This window comes from Cornus florida, unplaced genomic scaffold (assembly GCF_030987335.1).
Source record: "Cornus florida cultivar Cherokee Brave unplaced genomic scaffold, ASM3098733v1 CherokeeBrave_3.0.0_Hap2_Chr03, whole genome shotgun sequence".
Lineage (NCBI taxonomy): Eukaryota > Viridiplantae > Streptophyta > Magnoliopsida > Cornales > Cornaceae > Cornus > Cornus florida.
The window spans coordinates 32293836-32312427 of record NW_026775573.1 but is presented as its reverse complement, the minus strand read 5'-3'; the positions used below and the strand labels follow the sequence as shown (position 1 = coordinate 32312427).

At 33.8% G+C, this 18592-nt stretch overlaps 1 protein-coding gene, 1 long non-coding RNA gene and 1 pseudogene across 8 annotated transcripts in view; 2 read left to right on the top strand and 1 right to left on the bottom strand.

Moving 5' to 3' along the window:
• The window catches only part of LOC132300173 (cytochrome b6-like), a 2233-nt pseudogene extending 2084 nt beyond the window's left edge, over positions 1-149 (top strand).
• Positions 1-1175, bottom strand: part of LOC132300172 (protein NLP7-like) — a 9064-nt gene extending 7889 nt beyond the window's left edge. Inside the window, exon 1 of the mRNA XM_059797151.1 lies at positions 693-1175. Coding sequence (XP_059653134.1) covers positions 693-1059 — 367 coding nt within the window. The 5' untranslated portion in view covers positions 1060-1175. The remainder of the gene's footprint in view (positions 1-692) is intronic.
• Positions 1176-8811: 7636 nt separating this feature from the next.
• Positions 8812-18402, top strand: LOC132300171 (uncharacterized). Of its 7 annotated transcripts, XR_009480301.1 has the most exons (6): positions 8812-9442; positions 9895-9959; positions 10098-10193; positions 11309-11410; positions 14381-17803; positions 17895-18402. It is a non-coding gene; the product is annotated as an uncharacterized LOC132300171 (long non-coding RNA). The 7 variants fall into 7 exon arrangements; XR_009480305.1 differs by lacking the exons at positions 9895-9959; positions 10098-10193 and having other exon boundaries at positions 8813-9442; positions 14381-17128; positions 17211-17803; XR_009480302.1 differs by lacking the exon at positions 9895-9959 and having other exon boundaries at positions 8813-9442.
• Positions 18403-18592: the final 190 nt, after the last annotated feature.

The following is an 18592-nucleotide window of genomic DNA, read 5'->3' as shown; positions in this document are numbered from 1 at the left end:
ACAATAGTATTTCATTGCCACAAGTATGTATTATTGAAAAGAATAAGACATATATTTGGATATTTCCCTTCAACTCCGCAATATTGTATTAGTTATTTGACATGAATAGTTGAAGGGAATCCCCCGACGAGAAAATGGATTATGGGAGTGTGTGACTTGAACTATTGATTTCGTCTGTGCAGATATATGCCTTTATCTATCTGCCACATTGGAATTCATAACCAAATGTGTCTTTGTTCCAACCGCCGTGTAAGCCCCGTACAGAGGATAGGCTGGTTCGCTTGAAGAGAATCTTTTTCTATGATCAGGTCCAACTCATGTCGTACATGAGTAGGCTCCGTAAGATCCAGTAGAATAAGCGAAATAGATAAATCATAATCAATATTATGATTTATCTATTTCACTTACTTAAGACTTAATAGTATGGAAATGCATTCATTTCCTCTGCATTGGCGCGATCTATGATACTATCGGAGTGAAACAGGGGATCTAAAGAAGAACAGAGGCTAGACTATATTAGTAACAAGTAAACCCTTTGTATGTGTACGGTAAATCTTTATTGAAATTCTTATGCTAAGCTGCTATTGAGTTAAATTTCCTTGCCAACTATATACATATTTCATTTTTTTGCTAATAATTGAAAAAAAGGTGAGAAATTAAGGGTGACAAAAACACAGAGAAAAGCAGCTTACTGCAAAGAGACAGAGTCGGCTCACTCCAAAATGACCACAGATGGTATTTCGACTTCGGGCGCCGGAAAGACACTCTACTCGGCAAATCTTTCATGAAATTCTTGATCTTGCGTTCATCTTCTTCATCATCATTATCAAGATCGGATGTTTCATCTTCTTCTTCATCATCATTAGGATCGGATGTTTGATCTTCGTCATCATCATTAAAATAGTCATTAGGATCTAATGTTTGATCTTCTTCATCATCATCAAAATTAGGATTGACAGGAGGCTCTCGCATCTCTTCCATTGTGGCCGGTGAACTACCTGATAAGAGCACATCAAAATTAGGATTGACGAGAGGCTCTGGCATATCTTCCATTGTCATCGATGAATTACCTGATAAAAGCACATCAATATATATAATTACTACATTCAACCTTTTTTTTGAAGGGTTCAAAAAGATTATTATTCTCAACTTTTTTCGGATAATATTATTATTCTCAACTTAGACGAAGGAAGGGGTTGACAAAAGGTTCAAAACGCGGAAAGACAAGTCAATAAAGGTTGGAACCGTGTTTTTCATTTGCCCCACCATGGAAAGAGACAAGAGACAAGCCAAAATTACCTCCACCAACTTTTTTAACACAATTGAGTCCTTTATAAATAAAAAATAAAAAAAAAGGTGAACTTTTAAAATTAAAATACATTGTTTACTCTTTTCATTCATTACTAGAACTTACACATTTTTTTATATAGATTCTCCTGCGTTTTAATTGTATACACAGGTGGAAAGCTGCTTCACCAAACCTCCCAAAACGAAAAAAAATGTTCCTTCATCAAATCTTTATCTATTTTGGTTTACTACTTTGATATATTTTGCTTCAATTAAATTATGGTTATTCTCAATTTCACTTTGACAGAAAAAAAAATCTAATGATACATTCAAATTTTAGATCTCACCCACTTTTCATAATTTTTTGGTTTTTTTTTTTTTTTTTTTGTGTGTGTGTATATATTTTATATACATATATAAATATATAATTATAGGGAGACAACATCCACACTTCATTTTTCAACAATTGCACTGTAATCATAAATCAAATGACAATTTTAATTCTAACTTTACAAGTAAATAATTATTACTTTTTAAATAACACAATTACCCTTTTAAATTTTCTCTCTTTATCTCTGATCATTAATATTTTAGGTCTCTTTTGACAAGACCAAAAAAAAAAAAAAACTTGAATATTTTTTTTTACAGCACCAAAAAAATAATTATGTTGAATAAATTGCTTCTTTTGACTGGACCAAAAAAATAAAAATAACCATTAAAAAAATTATCTCTTTTGACATGAAAAAACCCACCAAAAAAAATATATTTATTGAAGAAATTATCTCTTTTATCAAGATCCAAAAAAAAGTATGAAAAGAAGAGGATTAAAAAAAAAAATTATCTCTATTGAAAAAATTATCTTTTATGATAAGACCCCAAAAAAAAAAAGTTATTTTTATGGAATAAATTATTTCTTTTGACGGGACCCATAAAAGAAAAAAAGTTACCTCTTTTGACAAAACTGAAAAAAGTAAACTTTGTTAAATAAATATCCCTTTCGAGTGCCAAAAATAAAATTATTAGTATGGAATAAATTATTTTATTTTAGAGGACCTCCGGAAAAAACAAATAGAAAGGAAAAAAGCATAGTTAAGAAAGTAAAGAAGGTAAAAAAATAATAATAATAGTAAAGAAGGTAAAAAAAATATAAAAAATTATGGACCAATAATGGTTATTCCCATATATACACATATACATGTATTACATTCACACACTGTGATACCTCTCGATTCTAGAACCACGGAGATCAAGTCTGAGCACAGATCCGAGGTATACCAAACAATTAAGTATATAAACAAGCATTTAATTACAAAAGCAACTAAGAATAAATAAAATAGTATAAATAAAACTAAATAATAAATGGTTAAGTGCAAAAAATCCCTTCATAATATACAAAATGCGCAATTCATCCCCTGTTGTTCATAAAACCCCCCTGCATTTTACAATTTGTGCAAATAAGGACATTAGGTTAATTTAGTTATTGAAATGTCTAAAATACCCATATAATAAAATAAATATATATAATATAATATAATAATAAAAAATAAAAGTATCCCCTCTCTCCTCTAATTTATTTTTTCTTTTTTTGGAAGGTCTCTCTCCCCTCTATTTCTCTCTTTGTTTTCACTTTCTGTAGGATTCTCTTTCTAGCGACTTCCTTATTTGTTTTTCTCTATCTTTTCTTTTTCAGCAACTTCCATATATTTATTTGATCTTGTCATATATATATATATATATATATATATATATATATATATATATATATATATATATATATATATATATATGTATGAGAAGCAAAATCTTTAAAAGAGATACAATCAACCTATAATAACTCTAGTTTTAGAAGCAAAATCTTAAGAGTAGGTGGTTGCAAGGATATACATAACAATGTTCATATAATTTAAATTTCTTTTTTATTTTTGGAATGTAAATGTTGCCATAAGCCTATGAAGAATCAAAATGATATTGTGGTTCAATCAAGATAGCATCCAATCACAGCCACGGATGAACAACCAAGAGGGACAATTGAACTTGTGCATCTCAGGCTCCATATCATCGACCAAAACAAACGTATTGAAAATACTCATCTTCAGATAATATCAATAATCTCTATATTTCAAGTTTCACAAAATAAACACGTTTATTATTCGTCCTCTCTATGTCTTCACCAAATAAATATTTTGTGGTGTTAGTTTTATGTATAATTTTTTATTTATTTATCAAAATAGTAATTTTTCAGCAATAATATATAGTTTCATTTATTTATTAAAGTAGTGATTTTTATACCAAAGTTAATTAGTTGCTACTGAAGTCAAAATAGACGCAAAGAAAATATATGGTGATCTTCTATGTTGTAGAGACTAGAGAGAGAAAGAGAGCTTAGAGACAATTTAGAGAGAGAAAGGAAAAGAGAGATTTTCTTTCCTTTTTTATTTTCTTACATTAGCAAGGGCGTTTTAGGGTTTTTATTAAAAAATTGGTCAAAATTGATGATTAGGAAGTAATTTGCTCAAAAGGTTGATAATACAAGGATTTATATGCACTTAATTTTTAGTGAGGGTGTTTCTTGCACATTTTTTGGCACGAGTACTTTGCAAGTAAATCGCGAAACAACCTATAACGCCAAAAGCGCGTGTAAGGGGCAGGGAGGGGCATTCAGTTACGCTGAATTGAGTTATATCTTTGCAGAAACATAGTTTATGTGACTGATATGCTCTCCCAACAACTCCATGCCCCCTTTGAAAATCAATCCAGTTATAGACAACTTCCCCCACCTTTTTTTCTAGAAAATAAGATGGTCGACTGTCAAAGTGAAAGGCTGGTCCCATACAGCTTACATCAAACGTATCATAGCTATTATCCAAATTGCCATTGAAATGCACGCACGGAATCCATGTCTTAGCCAAAGGTAAGTCGTGAGTTTTGCACACCACTTCCAACCCTTCTTTGATTTCATTCAATATATTTAGACCCTTATATCCAAGGAAAGCCTGGTATAGACATTTGTGGATGAGAGGAGAGTAGTGAAAACATATAAAAGTACCAAATCTCACATTTGGATATTACAGCTCTAACTTACCTTAGCAATCGAATCATATCCATCACACCAAGAAGTTTTCAGACCCGCAAGCTGCAAGAGAGAGAAAAAGTGAATAATTTTGGTAAGGTTTAAATTAATGAAAGGTAAAATCATATCTATCATCTCCAAATATGATGGCATTCATATCCAATCACCAAACCTTGATAAACGAATTACACGTCGAGTAGAAACTGATAAAGTTAGTTGCAGCAAACTCAAGTACTCCAACGCATTCCTGGAAAGAGGTTTGAAACAACGGAATACACAAAGATTTCGAAATATGGCAAGCTAGAGCAAATCACGCTGGGGGTACTCTTTGGTAGAGTAATGTCGCACATCTGCTAGAGCAAAACCACTCGTGCCATTTTTGGCGGAAAACACGGCCAGGGATTCCAAGGCCTTCTACTTCTTCCCCATCCCCATCCACATTAAATCTGTATTGCAAACACTGCTTCCTATAATTAAGAAGTCCTTCAGCAAGATCATAAGAAAGAGCAAAAGGTTGGTCTGAAGTAACAAGCTGGACACACCCTGTTTCTGTTGTGATGGGTGCCCAAAACTGTATTAGAACTTGATCATCAAAATAACTTTGATCGAAGTGTAGAAGGGCAGATTTGATGATGTCTGTAATGATGGGTTGATTTGTGGTGGGGGTGTGAGTTGCCGAATCCGTAATACTACCACCACCTACACCGTTCAATCCAATAACTTGCTCATCGTCCATTGTCATCGATGAACTGCCTGATAAAAAGCACATCAATATATATATATAATTACTACTACATTCAACCTTTTATTCAAGGGTTCAAAAGATTATTATTCTCAACTTAGACAAAGGAAGGGGTTCACAAAAGGTTCAAAACGCGTAAATAAAAGTCAATAAAGGTTGGAACCGTGTTTTTCATTTGCCCCCACCATGGAAAGAGACAAGCCAATAATTACCTCCACTTACTTTTTTAACACAATCGATTCCCATCTACATTTTTTCATTCGTTACTAAAAGTTTAACATTTTTTATACTACACACGTGGAAACCTGCATCACCAAACCATTCCAAAACAAAAAGAAAGTCCCTTCAACAAATTTCAAACCTGTTTATTGAATTGTTGAGCTGAAAGCCTCTACCTCCTTCGTGGTAAACTACATGACTTTAAATTTATCCAATAAAAATATATCCGATTTTAAAATATTTATCTATTTTGGTTGACTACTTTGGTCTTGACCTAAAATTTATGAAATCTAGGATTTATTTCATTTAAACATAATAATTTTGTGATTTTTGAACAATTTTAAGTCATCTAAGTTCGTAAATTTTAAAACATCTTCAAATATTTTTTCTTAAGAGAGTTGGACCTAAACTTTTGTGAATTTTAGGGTTTGTGTGTCTTTAAGGTATATATTATGACTTTTAACCAAATTTTATTTGAAGAATTTAAAATCCATTCAGGTAAGAAAACTTTAGAAATTGCTTTTAGGCACATTCGAGTAACCTAGATCTAAAATTTGTGATTTTTTTTTTTTTTTGTTCTTTCAAGGACTTGCATTTTTAAACTTCTGCCCTAATTAAATATTTAGCAAAACCGGGGTTTGTGGCTCAAATTCGGCTGCATAACAACTAAGAAGTTGTTTGTTTTTGGAAAAAATAAAGATTGTTTTTGTTACACGTGAGTTATTGGACTTGTGGGTGTCCAAAATCGAATTTGTTAGTGATGCGTGTCTAAAATCGAATTAGATAATCAATGTAACTACATTTATTGCAAATAACTAGGTTCTAATTTTCTCAAGAGATAAATTTTAAAATTACGACTTTTTTTTGTCTTAATGATATTTAATATGACTAAGTTGTCTTTAAGGTGTAAAAGTATGACTAGGTTGTAATTTAAGAAACTTAAGAAATGAAACAAAACCAGTTTTGTAATCCACCCCATGTAAATTGAAAAGAATAAAGAATATAGGTCAAAAATACTCTTAGAAAGCTCTCAATAGCAAAATAATTTTTTTAAAAACCATAATTAATTAAGATGGAAGGAGAGTTTATATAGGCTTATATAGGTAAAAAGAGGTTTTAAAATTGTGCAAGGATAGCCTTAGAAGTTTGGGTAAAAATAAGAAATAAAAAAATTACCAAAATATAATTTGTCACACATTTAAAAAATTGCAACCGGTTGGACTTAAGAGAAAAAGATGTTTCGAGAAAAAAGACGACGTGTATCCACTAAATATATTAGAGGGGAGAGTGGGGGTGCATGTATGTTTCAAGAGAGAGAAAGTGTTTAGACATGCAGAAAATGTAATTAGTTTAAGTATAAAGTGCAATCGTCTGGACTTTGTTAAGTATTATTTCCACCCCCTGCTCTCCTGCCCAACTTTAAACATACTCACAAGTGTTCATCACCAACATACCTATTCTAAATGACATTCTCATTGAATCGAAGTGTGCGTGCACTTGTTGTTCTGCTTCCAACATCGAGACTCGAAAGTAAATAGAAAATTACAACTTGATTGGGGTTTTGACATCAAAACTTGCAATTATAAAATTTATATCTCACAGTTTCCAAAGATGCTTTCGAATGGTACTTAACGCACTTCAAAGTAGTGACGTTGTTTCTGCTTTGGATGTAAACAAAACTATAAAGCAAAAGCAGCTGCCAAAAAGTCTTAAAGTGAGCCACTTCCCAAAGTGTTTAAAAGACTCTTCTATGTTAGGAGGAAGGGGTTCAAAAAGTTCACCTTCAATTCCCTCTAGCCTTATTATCAAAAGAGTAAAGTAGGATCTCCTAAAGAAAATCTTATATGCTTTGCAATAAGACTTTAGAGACATGGAGAAAATCTTAATTACTCAAAACAATATTTAAAATTTTAAATATTCAAAAAAAATTTCTAATCAATTATTTGAAAAAGTGAATTTATTTTGATAATTTTTATATAATATTTTTAATTAAAATTATAAAATTTTTATTTTGCCATAAGGGTTTTTTTTTTTTTGTTTTATTTGTTTTTTCCTGTGTGTGTGGCAGGGAATTATGTTTACGAAATTCACAACCTAGAAGGCCTTGGGACTTTTTAAGTTGTTGGTAGTTTACATTGTAATAGAGGTTGTGGAAAATGTCGGTGGTGGGAAGTGTTCAGTATTTTTATTTCCTAGCATGCCTTAAAAATTATATGAACTCAATTTCAATTGAATCTTCTCAATTGAATTTTAATTGCGATATTAAGTTACTTAAAAAATATCTATATATATGTGTACAAATTCTCAAAATGATATATTCCGTAATTCATCATTTCCCAGTCTTTAGGTTACTTGAAAAAAGAAAAAGAAAAAGTCCTAAATACTTATAATGACAAAATTTTAAGCCAATCTCAAAATATTAAAAAACAGGTTCGGTCATAAATCATAATTGTTACATAGTGGTAACGAATTACTACGTAGTTATTAGGAAAGATGGATTAATCAGACGTCACCATACTCAACTCAATTCCAACATCTTCCTCACAAATTTAAGTCTAGTTCATTAAAAATTTATAATTATAAATTTGTTAGGCAATAAATTCTAAAAAATTTGAGAGTTGTTAGAGGAACTTTCAAAAGTGAGGCCTTTATATATAAAATTTTACATACACAAAAAAATTATAAGAATGTAGAATTTTTATTAAAATTAAAAGCACTAAAAATGCAAAATTTTTATTATACATATGAATGGGAAAGTATTACTTTCCGTGTCAGTACACTATGAATTTCCTATAACTTTTAACTTTATTTTTCTTTTGTGCTTTAACTAAAGCAAATGCATGTTCCTTTTTTCAACGAAGGCCATAAACCCTTGACTTTTTTGCTGTCTAAATTGTGCCTCTTTTTTCAAACTTTATTTACTTCTTCTCCATCTTCTTCCACCTTTTTTACTCTTCACACACACACACACACACACACACCCACACACACACACACACACACATATATATATATATATATTTTGAGTTTTGTTACTATGAACGGTGATTGCATTAGATTTTCATGCAACGAGGGCAAAAATTCAAAATGCAATGTCCGCAAGTTTGATTTGTTACCTTTTTGAATTCAGTGGCATGAAAGTTCAGTGCCTTGATGGGTCACTGAAGAACTTTAGTTTTGATTTTTGAACCAGGACACAAAAAAAAGAAAAAGAAAAAAAAAAAGGATTGTGCACCGCATCCACACACATATATATATATCTATAAACCAAAAGATAATCAAAAGATAATCAACTCCTCCCTTGCAGATAATCAAAAGATGAAGAAATGTATAAAGAAGAGTGAAATTCCGAATGTCCTTGAGGCGGAACAATAAAGGTTAGAAACCGTGTTTTTAATTTGGCCCACCATCGAAAGAGAAAACTTTGGAACTTTTTTACAGTAATGGTCTGTGAATAAGGCTCAGCAAACAAAACAACAAAAAACAAGCCCATTGAGCCTACATTTTAATGGCCCAAAACATGATATAATTAATATAAATTCGTCCAAAATATAACCATATTAAATGGCCCATTACGGTGGCTACTAAATGTAACCGCTGGAGAACCAAACGAACTGTTGGGTAACAGTTATACCAGTCCGGTGGCCGTGGTGGTGGTCGGAGGAAAGAAACTGGGAGCTCCCAGTACTGAATTAACCTTCTGTTGTGATTGCAGCGTCTCTCAATTGCATTGATAGAAGCTTCTGTTCAACAACACTTCAAATTTGATGAAGGACCTTTGATTGTGTGTGGATGGTTTCTCTGAGAAGAGCCAAAAATGATAGACAGGCGCTCTGAATGCAAGCTTGGATGTGAAGTGTGTTGCCTTCGATTTCCAGTGAAAAGAGAGGTTCAATTGACAACTGAGTTCCAATTCATTGGGGAGCAGTAAGATCCACAAAGTGTTTGTAAAAATGACCAAATGAGCTGAGAGAATTCACAAGGATAAAATTTGGGAAAGACCAAGATGTACCAGTCATGAATTGTTCAACCTTTGCAAATCTATCAACTAGAGAAGAATCGGTTACAACAGACCTATACCTGTGACGCAGAGGACCCAGTTGGCTCCAGTTGTCATACCAAAAGTGAGTATTCTTTCCATTGCCTACTTTATTCTTGATTAGCTGAGAATTGTAAATCTATCAACTAGAGAATTGTTATTCCAAGATTGAATTATGGCTGTGATTTTATTAACCAACTCAATACATTCATGCTCTCTAAGTCTGCCAGAAATAAGAGGAACACCTATGTATTTGACTGGAAAAGCTGCTATTTGGTAATTCAATAATTCAGAATCTCAGTAAGGATTAATTGGATCTTCACCACCAGCACAAGACATTAGGAAATAGGCAAGAGTCTAGACCATTTATTTTTAAATAAAAGTTAAAGAAGAATGAAGCATCAAATGTGTTGGTAACTACCAAAAATATCCACATATTACACTTTTATTGCAGAGGAAGTAAATGAACCTTTTTTTTAGAGTGTAGTTTCTATCCCATAATTGTACAACATGATAAGAAGCACTGTTTCATTGCAGAGGAAGTAAGAGAAAAAGAAATGAAAAATGTGGAATCTTGTGGAGTTTGGGCTAAATTGGCCATTGTAAGATTTTGATGTTTTTAACATATTTGCTTGAATCAAATCCATTTTTGTTCTACATAAATCTTGCTGAAGCCGAACCTTGTTCTTCCTTACCTTGTTTTATATATAACAGTATTTCTCTTAAGTTTCTTCCTGCAGAATCTTCTCCTTCTCAGTGACGGTTACAGTAATGGTATCTTCATTCGTTCTGTCTGCAACTTGCTAATGTCCTTGGAATATTGACTGATACTTTGGGTGGGTATGGGTTGAATTCTAGTTTTGTCAACTTGCTAGCCTAGATTACAGTAGAATTTTGTGTACGTCCCTCTTATTTTAATGCCTCCTAGTGCAACTTATGCCTGCGCAGCAACCTTACTAATAATAGGGTTTCTGCTTACCATTGTCCTTTTCTTCTGTCAAGTTTCAGATACTTGTAAAATATCATAAAAGAGCTTATTGTGTCTTGTTTGTACATTCTCTTAAAAATTAATGGGACCTTTTTACTTAAGCATGAAAACTTTTAGGAGGTATGAATAATGTTACGGTATTAATGTGGGTTTTTTCAGTGGTAAATCATGAATACAAGACATTAAAACAAAAAAGAAAAAAGAAAAAGAAAAGAAAAAAGAAAGGAATATTCTTGATACCTGTGGCGAAGCCAGATATATCCTACTGAGGGAAGTTGCCCAGTAACCCTTTTTGTTATTCTAATTACTTATGTGTGTTATTTTATAATTATGAACTTGTCCCACAAAAATTATTTTATGTCTAGCCTGTAGTTCCTAACCTTTTTTAGTGTAAAAATTTCTCTTTTCTTTTTCAAATTTTCTATTCCCCTCGTTCCGGTGATGCAAGCTCATCTCCTCTATTTCGGTCGCCACTTTCGCTATTCTACTCTCTCATTCTCTCTTCAAAGCAAAAGCAAAAAGTGGAATAATTATAAAGATACTTTTTCAGTAGGTTTCTGGGGGTCAGTATTCAGAGGTTGTGTTAAGATACTTGGTTAGAATGTATGTTAATTATAGAATTGATGAATTAGTTGTTTAAATTGGATCATGTTAGATTCATGGCTTTATTCTGAATCTGTTCCTAACCACACCTTACAAGCCTCAGAGGACGACATCTTCATGCATTTATCTACCTACAAAAATACTGTATGTATGTATGTAGATAATGAAAATTTTAGCATGGATAAAGCACTTGCCAACATCCTTGTTGATTCATAAATTAAGGTCCGACTATCTGTTTGAGTGATCTTCAAATTATTATTATAGAATATGGGAGATTTACGAAACTTAATTGGTTTAATCAATTTATGCTCTTCTTAATTTATGATTAAGAGATGCTGATTAGTACTTGGTGGGTTTCAGATACTTGGTTTTTTCTTTGTGTGGGTCACGCTCAATCAATTTCGCTTGATTAGGAATCTTGCCGATGTTAAAGTTCTATCTGAATGGGGGATCCTCTTCTTGGTAAGCTTAATCACTTTATTTATTTTTAATCCTTTTCCGGTTAAAGGCTTTAGTGGGTTAGACAACCCACTAAATAGAATTGATGGAATATTTACTTGTAAAAAGATGCAATCAGTTCATTACAGATATTAAGTAGAATTGATGGATTTACTTGTAAAAAGATGCTGAAATTGACAAGTTCGCTTGATGGATGTAGAGGGGTTTTGAGTACACACTTTCAATATTTTAATATGCTTTCGTGGGCCTTTGGGTTAGACAGTGCTACAAGGATGCAATTAGCGTAGGATGACAAGGCAAACCATTTCATATTTAAGAAATTAATGTTGCTACACATGGTAGCTTTTTGTAGCTAGGATGAGGAAATGGTGCAAAGTTAAGTGACATCATTTGAGGACTAGTTGAGCAATTTTGTTTTTTTAGATTGTTGTCATGTGCACTTAAGTCTAACAAATGCTTCATCTGTGAATTGTTTGGTTCATTGAAATATCAGAAGGACAAGAGGAAGACTAAAAGAATATGGAATGAGGTGGCAAGAGAATATATTGTTACATGTATTTAAATGAGGATATGATATTTGATAGAACTGATTGGTGAATGTGTTCGTTCCTAGATTAATCCAGTCTTTTCTTGTTACAGATCCATCTCAACTCCACATTTTGGTTGCACTCATTATAAAAAATGGTATTTATCAGATGTCCAATTTTGTGTATTAGAAAACATGATTTTTGTAACTATTAGGCATATGCTAATCAACAATACAACAGACGCTCCTCTTTGGTATCACTTGACTTTTCATCGATAGTTTCTCTCAATTTGTAATTCTGGAAAAATCTAAAGTTGCATTCTTTACTCCATTTCATTCCTACTTATCTTAAATCGTGTTAATTCTAAATTTTTCTTTTTGACTTCTGATTTAGCGTTTAACATAACTTTAGTCTCATCAATGAAAATGTTACAAGAAAATAGGATGCACCATGCATCTCATACTGAACATTCGTGTTTTGTGATTTTTATTGAGTATCATGATTAATAATGTGATTTTGGTTGGTTTTCTGGTACTGATTTTTATTGGAGAAAGAGGTAAAATGACGAAGAAGAATATGGTGGTTTCCGACACAAAATTGGGTATTAAAAGGGCAATAACGGTGCCTGTGTCGAACTCATCTCTGTTCATGATGATTCATACACACGCACCACACATAAGGTAAGAATAAGAAAATGAGTAGAGTACTGACCTAGAAAGCTAGAGACTTTTGTGAAACTTTGATAGGAAATTGAGAGAGAAAATGAGAAGAGTTGTGTCAAAATAAGTGAGTTCCTTTGAGGCTTGACGGAATAGTGCTCTTCTCTAGCTATTCAAATGGAGGGTTATGCTGAAACAACTTATTATGAAATTGAGTTCCGGTGATATGGCAGATACTGGTTGATGCTCAGTCTGCATTAAGAAATTTGTCATCTTTATTGGTTTCTTCATTTGTTCCATGAGTGAAAGCACAAAATGTCCAGCGTGAAATCTAATTTATAGGGAAGAATATGGACACCAAACAACTAAAGATGGAGCTTGAGGGAGGGACGGGAAGGAAAAAGTGGAGGTTGTATGTGAAATCCAACCTAAGAGCTCCTACTGGATTTTCTGACGATCTGAATACAGATTTTCGTTTCAGGAGCAAGAGTCAGGAGTCTAGACCATTTATGTTTAAATAAAACTTAAAGAAGGAATGATCACGTGTTGATGTGCTTATATATCTCACAACTTAATAGCATACATTGAATTTATATAGCTTGAATAAACTTTTGGCATAGAATTGTGCCACAACATGTATTGGCAACAAAGTATATTGGAAGACAACATCGTACCTCCCTTGCTAAACTTCTCTGTCCAAGCAACCAGAGATCCAATAATTTCCCAGTAATAACTGAGTTAGAACCTAAAATACGAGTTCCTTCACGGTAGACTAAATAGGTATGGCTAACGAATCTTGAAGACTTTTGAACATGCGATTTGCATAACTTGGATGTTGGAATTTAGCTTTGTTTTAGTGTTTAAAAAGACTACAGAATTATTTGAAAAAAATGACAAGATAGAAATTATTAAAAACTTAGACCATTTATTGTCATGAGATGTAGTGTGCCAGCGAGGACTTACATCAAAATTGAACTCCTCAATTTCGATGGCCAGTACGTAAACGGCATACATGAATCCTTGTTGATTCCATGGCAAGAGAATACATTATTACATATTTGATAGGGCTGTCTGGCGAAAGAAATTTGTTTAGTGGATTCCACATAGTTCAGGTTTCTGGCTTTTTTGAGCCACTTTGGCACCATCTTTAGGCGTCTAAATTGATTATCTACCACTGCATAGTGTTTTAGAAAACAGAAAGGGGCAGTGCGAATGCATACAACTCAATAAAGCCTTATTAACTTTTTGAAATGGACCACATTATACTGTCAAGTCTTTAATATAATTACAAATCTGGTGTTCCTTTCCCCTTGGATCAACCACAACGTGGACCATGTCACTCTTCCTTTGCCATTGTCAGGATATGGCTATGATATTGTTTATGTAGCTATGCCATTGTCAGGGTATGGCTATATCAGGGTATGGCTATATGTATTATGTATTTTATTATTGTGCACTATAATACGAGCTTGAGGTCTCATAATTAATGGTTAAGGATGAGGCTTATATCGCCAAATGAGATGGGTGGCTGGATATAGGAGATGTGTGTGCTCTGGTAGAAAGAGGACTCATGACCACCTAGTGTGTGATTTTTCATGAGATACTCACTATCCGATTGAGTCTGCCCTATAGTCCTATGAGAGTTTTAGTGTGTATATTTATATATTAACTATGTAGTTATTGCATGAGTTGGACTAAGGATGTATCGTTTATCGGGTCTCTGTTTGGGATATGGTAGAAAAGACTTGTTCGTGGGTTTTGACCCACCTTTGTTAATATCTTTTCAGGTCTTCATCAGTACCAGGCATAGAGTTAGTTCGTGCAGAGCAGAGGCCAGTCATCATTACTCTTCCGGTGTCATCAACGTAGGATCCTTTTTCATGCATTTAATATAGACTCACACATTTATTATTTATTTTATTTTATTGAGTTGGATAGTTTTTAGGGGTCCGTGTTATTCGGATTCCTGAGTTGTACTTTGGAGGTTTATTTATTATTATGGATATTTGATTTATATTAGAGTTATTAAAAGGATCTTTATTATATAGTTTTCCTTTCAGCGATATTATTTCTTTTCTTATTTATTTTTTTTGTATTATGTGTTCGTTTTAAATATTAATTGTTTGATATCCCCTGGTTTTTGGTGCGGACTTGATTAACCCGTGTCTCCGAGATTAGGGGTATCACAAGTACCAAATTGACTTTGTCCAAAAGCTTCGCCCAAACCGCCTTCTTTGTGTTCTTCGTCTGCCACAGGCTTTCACCGCCAGAATCCTTCACCGTTAATTGGTCGTTAATGGTGATCTCCGCTTTCGCTGACACTAAAATTTTCACCGGAGTTTTGTGGTTTACTACCCAAATGTAGGTCAGTGTAAGGATCGTTGTTTGGACTTAGCGACGTTGTCTAAATCAACATATAATGTTGTTTGGACTCAGCGACGTTGTCGATGGTAACGAGACTTGAGAAGGACCATCTCATCGTCGTACCCAAATTATGCATCACCTCGATAAGCCGTTAAAGCCACTGCCGAGCACCCACCACTGAGAACAAAACACTCGCCACCATTATTCATAACGCGTAAAGCCCTAACCACAGCAAAACTGTGGAGTGCTTGGGCTTTGCACCATCGATCTGGAACCGGAGGCGTTGGAGTCGAGATTATGGCCATTCGATCGTAGGGTTGTGATCACGTTTTTGAGTTCAATGGCCGAAATTGTTTCTCCATTGGCGAACAATCAAAGCCAAATTTAATTTGTAATTTTTTTTAGTATATATGAAAAATTATATATCATGCCCCTCCTAAATTTTTAATTTCTAAAATTATCTTAACTTTTTATTTCTTTTGTTCTTTAAATTTTGTAAATTTCTTTAAAAGAAAGTCAATTTCAATCATACTCTAATTTTTTTCCTTTCAAATATATCTCATTTTTCTTTCCTTTTTTTTTTTTTTCTCTTAAAATTCTTCTTTTTGTGTGTTATATCAATGTTAGTTGAATTTTTTTTTTTTTTTTTTTTCAAACTGTGCCCCCTCTGAATTAAAATCCTAGCTTCGCCCCTGCGTATAACCGCACACACCGACACACATAGGAGGAGTAGAGGCAAGCATAGGGTGAGGAAAAGGAATCGTGTGATTCCTTAGCATAGGCGAGTATGGTGGGTGGAGAAAATTTAGTTGGAGGTGGTGAATTTTGGTTGGATTGGTGGTTGTGGTGGGTTGGATCGGTGAGTGGAGGACGGTGACGCTTAGAAGAGGGGGTTAGGTAGTGGGTTTGAGTAATGGTGGATGAAGGGTATTTTTGTCAATTAACATAGCTGATATTTTGTGAATAAACCAAATTAAATAATCAGGGGCAAATATGACATTTAAAACCTCAAGGGTGTCAATGTCTAAAAAATCGTTGACCAGGATCTAAGTGTCATTAAATGAAACACCAAGAGGGTGTCAGTGCAATTTACCCTTTAAAAAAACCTTTGGCCTTTTGATTTTTAACATCTTCCTTTTTAATTACCCAAAAAAAAAAAAAAACACACAAATCTATAAGCGTTTTCTAGTTTAGTTTTTGTATGCGAGAATAAAAACCTAAAACTGGCACATTTTAATTGGCCAACATGAGCATATTACATGGCCCAAAACATGACAGAAACAATATAAATTGGTCCAAATATGACCCATATTAAATGGCCCATTAGAGTGGCTACTAAAAAGTAAGCGTTGAAGAACCAAAGTAACTGTTTTTTGGTAACAGTTATACCAGTCCGGTGGCCGTAGACCATGGTGGTGGTCGGAGGCAAGAAACTGGAAGCTCCTAGTCCTGAACTAACCTTGTGTTGATTGCAGTGTCTCTCAATTGCATTGATAGAAGATTCTCTCTAACAACACTTCGAATTTGATGAAGACCTTTGATTGTGTGGATGATTTCTCTGAGAAGAGCGAGATATGATAGACAGAGGCTCTGAATGCAAGCTTGGATATGAAGTGTGTTGCCTTCGATTTCCGGTGAAAAGGGAGGGGTCAATTGACAAGTGAGTTCCAATTCATTGTGGAGCAGTAAGATCCACAACGTGTTTGTAAAAATGACCAAATGAGCTGAGAGAATTCACAAGCAAATAATAGGTGGTTGTGGTTTTCAGGGAGGGGTTCACAGAGGGGTGAAATGTTGCTTTATCTGAGAAAGGCCTTGGATTTTTTTTTAATCAAGGGTGGGGAGACTGTTGTGAACAGCAATAGTTGGTGAGCTCCAAACAAGGTGGTTCCAATTGACGGAAGGGGCGATGGCTAGAAAATATGGAATTGTGTATGTTGAGTGAGTAAGTTCCTGTTGGTGATGGGATCCAATAATGGAGTCATCAATGGTGGAATCAGGGAGTGGATTGGTTGGTAGTGATGGGATAAGATTGAGGATAGATGGTGGGAAGACCAAGATGTACCAGTCATGAATTGTTCAACCTTTGCAAATCTATCAACTAGAGATGAATCGATTACGGCTATACCTGTGATGCAGAGGACCAGTTGGCTCCAATTGTCATACCAAAAGTGAGTATTCTTTCCATTGCCTACTTTATGCTTGATTAGTTTAGAATTGAAAATGTATTAACTAGAGTAGAATCAATTACAGCAGACCTATGAACTAGGAATTGAGGCCTTTTTGCAGAAATGAAACTGTAAGTATGCACATTTTACTATAAGCATTCAAAGAAGAGATGGTTTCTATCTTCTACCCTTTCCCTACAAAGAACAACTCTGACCCTTGTATTAAATTCCATTTTAATCATTCTCTGTAGGGCAAGTAATTTGTCTTGAATACCTAACCAAAGGAAGAAGGAATGCTCGTGGACATTGGGATGAAATCAAAAAAATCATACCAATGGACTCTGTTTTTGTTATTCCGGGATTGAATTCTGGCTGTGATTTTATTAACCAACTCAATATATTCCTGCTCTCTAAGTCTACCAAATTAATAGGAACACTAAGTATTGCTAGAATCACATGATAAGTTGCTGAAACAATTTAAGAAATTGAGTTCCACTGATATGCTAGATATTGGTTGATGTTCAGTCTGTATTAAGAAATTTGTTATCTTTATTGGTTTCTTCATTTGTTGCATGACTGAAAGCACATAATTATCCGGGAAGAATGATGACACCAAACGACTAAAGATGAAAGAGTATGACAAGTTCTTTTGTGAGGGAGTCTACAATTGTGCAGAATGTGAGCGTGCTTGTTCTCTTTACTTTGTTCAGCATTTTAATCTCATCTTAGTTTTGCTTTCATAGTTAATTACATCCTCTTTTGCTCTCAGGCGGACCCAAATGGAATGATGATTGAAATTACATGTGCAGCTTGTGGTGGACATCTAGGTCATGTATTAAAGGTGAAGGGTTCCCTACTCCAATGGATGAATGTCATTGTGTTAATAGTATTTCACTCAAGTTTCTTCGTGCAGAATCTTCTCCTCAGTAATGGTATCTCCATTCTCTCTGTCTAGAACTTGGTAACGTCCTTGGAATATAGACCTGTACTTCGGGTTTGCGGGTATAGGTTGAATTCTAGGGTTTTCACCTTGCTGGTGTAGATTACAGTAGAATTTTGTGTATGTTCATTCTTTAATGCCTCTGAGTTCCTTCTTTAATGCCTCCGAGTGCAGCTTATGCCTACCACCAACCTTATGAATATTTGATCTTCAACTTTTTGAACACTTACTCTCCAAATTCACCTTTTTTGACCAAAAAATTAAACATAAGAAAATGACAGTGAACACATTGGCATGTACTTAAGAAGTCCATCAAGATTAATGGCAACTAATTAGCTCATCTGCTTACTTTAAAACTATTTGCTATTTACTTACATAAAAGAAATGTATATAAAAAACTTACATGGTAGACATCGTGTCTACACATTTTTTTTCCATATTAGTTTCAAGAAATGTTATAATCCTCTAGTAGCTAGGAACTCTGGTCCTGACTCAATGGAATTTTACTAGCTTTATTTCAGCACAAT